We start from the raw sequence: 5,341 nt of genomic DNA on the forward strand, positions 1-5,341 counted from the left end.
TGCAGTCAGAGTATGTAGAGATGCAATGAGGAAGGCGAAGGCCCATTTGGAACTGAGTCTGGCAAGGGATGTTAAGGACAACAGGAAGGGCTTCTTCAAATACATCAGCAGCCAGAGGAGGACTAGGGAAAACGTGGGCCCACTACTGAATGGGGCGGGGGCCCTGGTGACAAGGGATACAGAGAAGGCAGAATTACTGAATGCCGCCTTTGCTTCAGTCTTCACTGCTAAGGGCAGCCCTCAGGAATCCTGCAGCCTGGTTGTAAGGGAGAAAGTCTGGAGAAGGGAAGACTTTCCTTTGGTTGAAGAGGATAGGATTAGAGATCTTCTGGGCAGGCTAGACATCCACAAATCTATGGGCCCTGATGGGATGCATCCACAAGTACTGAGGGAGCTGGCGGATGGAGATATTCAAGGCCCACCTGACTGCAACCCAGCAGTCACCTAGCATGCTCCAGGTGACCCWGCTGGGCAGGGAGGTTGGACTAGATGGTCTCCAGAGGTCCCTTCCAACCTTACTGATTCTATGATTCTGCCTCCAGGAGGACCCAGATAGCAGACTTTTGCAGATGAGTATGGCAGCTCCTTCCCAAAGGCATACAATAAGAAACATGCTGAGTAACAGTGCTGCATGTCAGACACAGACACTTCTGGGTGTTCAGGGCATGCAAGTTGCAAACCTTAGTAGAAATTCTTGTTCTGAGCATTATGATGGTGCTAGAGAAAGCCTAAAGCCTGGCCAAGATGGTTTCAACACACCTCCCCTACTACCTCTTAGTGGAAACCAGCCTCAAAAAATCTGTCTGTGTTGACATTCTCCACAGGCATGATCAGAGCTAGGTAACACATGCCCTGAGTCCATTGTGAGAGAAGCAAAAGAGATTAGACTCAATTAAAAGGCATTATGGGGCCCTGGATCTGTGCTTCTAAAGCTCTCAATCATGGCTGATTTTTTGTTGTAAAAAGGTGTAAGAGTTTGGGAAAATTAGGAGCAGCATATTTTTCCAGGAGCCTTCCTAAGAATTGCAAATTTTGGACAGGACTGAAATTCATGAGTTCACTGGCATTTAGAACATATTTCTTGACAAGCAGATGAACTACTACACATTTTCAGGAGACGACCTCTGAAGTGCTCACAGTACCTGGCTGAAGTTCTTCCCCAACCTAGAGGGCAGAGCTCAGTTTCTCTGTGGCAGCTCAGAGGCAGTTCMGTGTCCATAGCATTTGTTTTCCTGGGACAAGTATGACTTCACACAGGGGCAGAAAAGAAGTGTTTGTGKGGAGAGATGTGTACTTTAATGCATAAACTCCTGAAACTTCGGACTCAAGGGCTTCCTTGTGACTGCAGAAGAGTCACACATCTAAATATATCTATGTGTTTAGAGGATGACTTTATTCTGAAACTTGATCAGAAACAATTGCTGATTCCCAGCTCTCAACAGCTGTAGAGCATCAGCCGTTCCATTTGCTCCCAATATCAGAAGGGCCAGAAAGCAAAGCAAACCTGCTTGGAGAGAAACGTCAGTAGTATCATAATGTGAACAAAGAAGGACAAGGCTTCTCCCAAGACCTAACACCATCCCCTCATCCCCYAAGGGCACAGTCCTGCACTACTTGTGGTTGAGACCAGTAACACTCACATGCATATCYATCAGCAGCATCTGGTCCCGAAAGAGCTGAGCACAGCTGGATGTGCTAAAGACAATGATTTATGTGAAATGTTCCTTTAGGCCCACAGCTTGCATCTAGATGGAGAATCATTGGCTGACTAATGTTTTCTAGCTCTTAAGTCTATTTTGATCATCTCCATCAACTTTCAAAGCTTCTTGCAAATAGTGGATCTTCAGGTATTCAAAGTTTTCAAAATCAAGACTGAATGTATTCGTAGGAGGTGTATCATAGCTTTGCAACAGATGTATACTCAATGCAGACATCAGCTTATAAAACAACCTAGCCTGTGTTATGCTCAYGCCAGAGGCAGTACCCTAAGAAGTCCCCTCTACTCTTACAGCTTGGACAGTGCCAACTGCAACATCACCCAATAACGCGTATATGTAGCCAAATGCTTATGGCTGAATTGGAATATATTTATTAACTAGCCCTACACCCATCCAGATTTGCTCCCTGGACTACCCATTGAAAAACACTTTGGTAACTGTGAACATCARAACTTCCTGCAAAGTTAAAGCTGTCCCTGCAGCTTTAACCTTCCAAACATTGATTTCAGCTAGAGCCTGAGAACAAAGAACTAAGCAGCTATGGCGCATCAGCACTGGGTGAAGGCCCTGACAGGCACTAAGATACACGACAGCATTATAATGGGATGAAATAGTCTGATCTCTCTGTCTCCTTGGCTTGCCTCATGGAAAAAAACAATCAACCAGAGATGCCAGAGACAGCCTGTGTCACAGACTTGACATGTTCTACAGGACATTTTTTCTACTGGGAAATGTTTGTGCAGATACCAGTGGCTSAGGAGTTCTCAACATTCTAAAACCAAGAAGGACCATTAGTATCATTTTCTCAGAGCTGAAAATGGTGTTCCTCTTTCTCTTCCACCAGCTGCAGCCTGTGTTCAGAAAGCAATCCAGCCTGGCAGCACAACAGTAAGCTGGGAGGCAGGCTCCCACTGTGCACAGCTCAGCAAGCCACACTGAAAGCCAAAGGGACCATTAGGACAAACAGTGCTTGGCTGAGGCACAAGGGGCCAATATTGGTTTAGCTTAAAATCTACTTGCTTTGTCTGCCAAACAGTGTTCAGTCTAGAAAAGTTCAGTCCAAGAAGTTGGCCTGAATCCAGCCTCAGTGCTAAGATTTCCCTCAGAAAACAYACACCACTGAGTTTCTGCTGACTGGGAAGCTACCTAGACATCATGCTCTAYTCTCCTCAAAAGAAGACACTAAGATGGAGAAGATACTCCTATACTAGAGAGCTATAAAGGAAACACGACCCAGGTATCCATGGACTGTGAGTGAGATCGTGTGTGTGAAAACGCATCAGGAAAATTGGCAAAACAGAGGTAAGAAAATGGTTCAGTAAGAAAATGGTTCAGTAAGTTCAGAGATCAAGAATTGTGGAACCCAAGGAAGTATATAGGTAACAGAAAGGCAGTAGCAGGTGCTGGGGAGATGGGAGTGCTGATGGCATTAGGGCTACAATGCAGACAAGGAGTAACAACAGGGCAATACAACTCAAACTCTCCAGAGCTGCCTTTGTCCAAAAATAGCAGAAAGGCAGCAAACATCATACAGGGTTATCACCCCTCAAAAACCCCAGGAACTCGAGAAGGATCCAATAGCTAGCGCCCCTTGCTCTTGAGGCCACTATGTGCAATTCTGCCAGTCCACTTGGACACATATGCCTTGGCACATGCAAGTATAACAGAGGGAGTGAGAATGTGCAAGTGAAATCTATGGAGCAATGAGAATGAAGGAAATTAGGTTGCTGTTSTTATTGGGGTTTTTCTTGAAATAAAAATCTCTCATCCTTTTTATCTGGTCTTGCATTGAGTTTTGCTCCAGAGTGGCTATTCTGCTACAAAGCAGCAACAYTGGTAGGCTTTAAAAATTGAAACCCATCACAACACTGAACTAAAAAGAAGCAAAGCACTATTTACCTCAGGACAGGTGCCTTGGGCTTGCTTTGTTGTAGCAATGAAATTGGTCACCAGAAAAAATGTATTTTCTCCCTAGGAGGCAAGAAAATGTTTTCAGCATTTAATTTACACTGTAACATTTTTTTTTCCAGAAGCAGAACAAACCCCACTTCAATCCCAATTTGCATTTAGAATCTGTATTCTATAGCTAGTGAAGCACTCACATTTGCTTTTTTAAAATGTTATAAACAATTTTACTTGTTTACTACAAAACCCACMATACCACTGATGGAAGCTTGGATTAAACAGCAAACAGCATCTGTGAAAAGTTTCCCCTACAGAAGGACAACCAGCTGAAGCATTAACAGCACAACAGAGCAGGAGGAAATAGAGCCCGATTTGGCTCTATTTTCACCCTATTCAGTGGCAGAGCCCACTGAAATCAAAGGAGGAAGCCAGCAACACTCTTTTAGCATCACCTTCTGAACTCGGCTTCCACAACTGAGGCTCAAGTCRTAAGGCTACTAAGAAGCTCTCATTGATTTCGGTGCTTTGGAGCAGCTCCTCTGTATTTACAAGSAGGACAGTGGCAACAGGGGTAAGCAAGGCTGGGGGCAAGGCAGTAGGCCAGAGGTAGGCACACTGCTTGCTGGAAGGAAAGCTATGCTGAAGCCTCAGGAACTCTGTAGTCTGGTTACACTAGGCCAAAGCTCTCAGGCCCCACCAGGCATCCAGGCCACCACAGAAACATGGGCTTCAGCCTATGTGGCACCAGCACAAAGGGAACATTAATTKCTGCAGCAATCATGTACCCTGATACCACCCCACCAGGAGGGTGTTCTGCAGCTCCTCACACGTGAGACCTTTCCTGGGTATCTGGGCTCCTCCCTAAAGGATGCCTACCTCCCTTCATCTCTTCTGGGCTCAGCAGGAGSTGGGACAGCCACAAGTGACCCCTTACTTCTCTGTAATCAGTGCCTGTTTTAGGACATTTGTTGATCCCCGAACTGACAGAGACAGAAGACACCTTCACCCCAGAGGAAGAGCAAGAGATCCCCACTAGAGCAGCTGCGTGACTTGGTGTCAGGGATATGTTCCAGAGGACACAGAGGCAGTGCTGGRAAGATCTGTCCAAGGCAAAGACAAGCTTATGGGGGTGGAGAGGAGTTTGCAGGTCTCCAGGCGAAATGATGCAGAAGACCTCTGTGGTGGGCCATAGAAGATCTCCTGGTGGAGCAAGGTTAGGGCTATACGTGGGTGGGCAGGTTAGATGCCAGCAAGGTATCATCAGTCTCTCYGTCGTGCATTTCGGAGAAACGTCAGCCCGGGCGCCGGCCGCGAGGGCGCACAACCCCGCAAGCACGTACCTGAGGAGGCTTCACGTAGTCTGCCACATCCCACAGCCTGTTCCCAGCGTCCTTGACTTCGGTGACCGAAATCCCCTTGAGCTTGGTGATCACCGACACGTGAGGGGCACAGTCGGTTTCCTGGTAGCCCTTCTTTACCAGGAAGACCCACCTGGAGACGGCACAGGAGGCAAAGGGCACTGACGGCGAGGACGGGGCCAGGCGGCGCGGGCAGGAGCCAGCTCCGGGGCGCCCGGGGCGGGTGCCCAGGGCAGGGAGCGGAAGGGGCCGCCCCTACCCCAGCAGGTAGCCCAGGACGCCGAGCTGGAGGAGGCGGTGCAGCAGCCCGACCCGCCGGTTCCGCGTCAGCGCGAACTTGGCCGTCTTGTAGTCGAGCAG

The 5,341-nt window shown here is 47.8% G+C and overlaps 1 protein-coding gene across 1 annotated transcript in view; it reads right to left on the reverse strand.

Annotated features, from left to right (window-relative positions):
* P2RX6 (purinergic receptor P2X 6) overlaps positions 1-5,338 on the reverse strand; it is a gene marked incomplete at its 5' end in the record, with an annotated part of 16,091 nt that extends 10,753 nt beyond the window's left edge. The window contains 3 exons of the mRNA XM_085310175.1: positions 3,618-3,689; positions 4,964-5,114; positions 5,241-5,338. Coding sequence (XP_085166301.1) covers positions 3,618-3,689; positions 4,964-5,114; positions 5,241-5,338 — 321 coding nt within the window. The remainder of the gene's footprint in view (positions 1-3,617; positions 3,690-4,963; positions 5,115-5,240) is intronic.
* Between the last annotated feature and the right edge of the window lie 3 nt (positions 5,339-5,341).

This window comes from Rhea americana, unplaced genomic scaffold (assembly GCF_003343005.1).
Source record: "Rhea americana isolate MKP2758 unplaced genomic scaffold, rheAme1 scaffold_312, whole genome shotgun sequence".
NCBI classification, from domain to species: Eukaryota; Metazoa; Chordata; class Aves; order Rheiformes; family Rheidae; genus Rhea; species Rhea americana.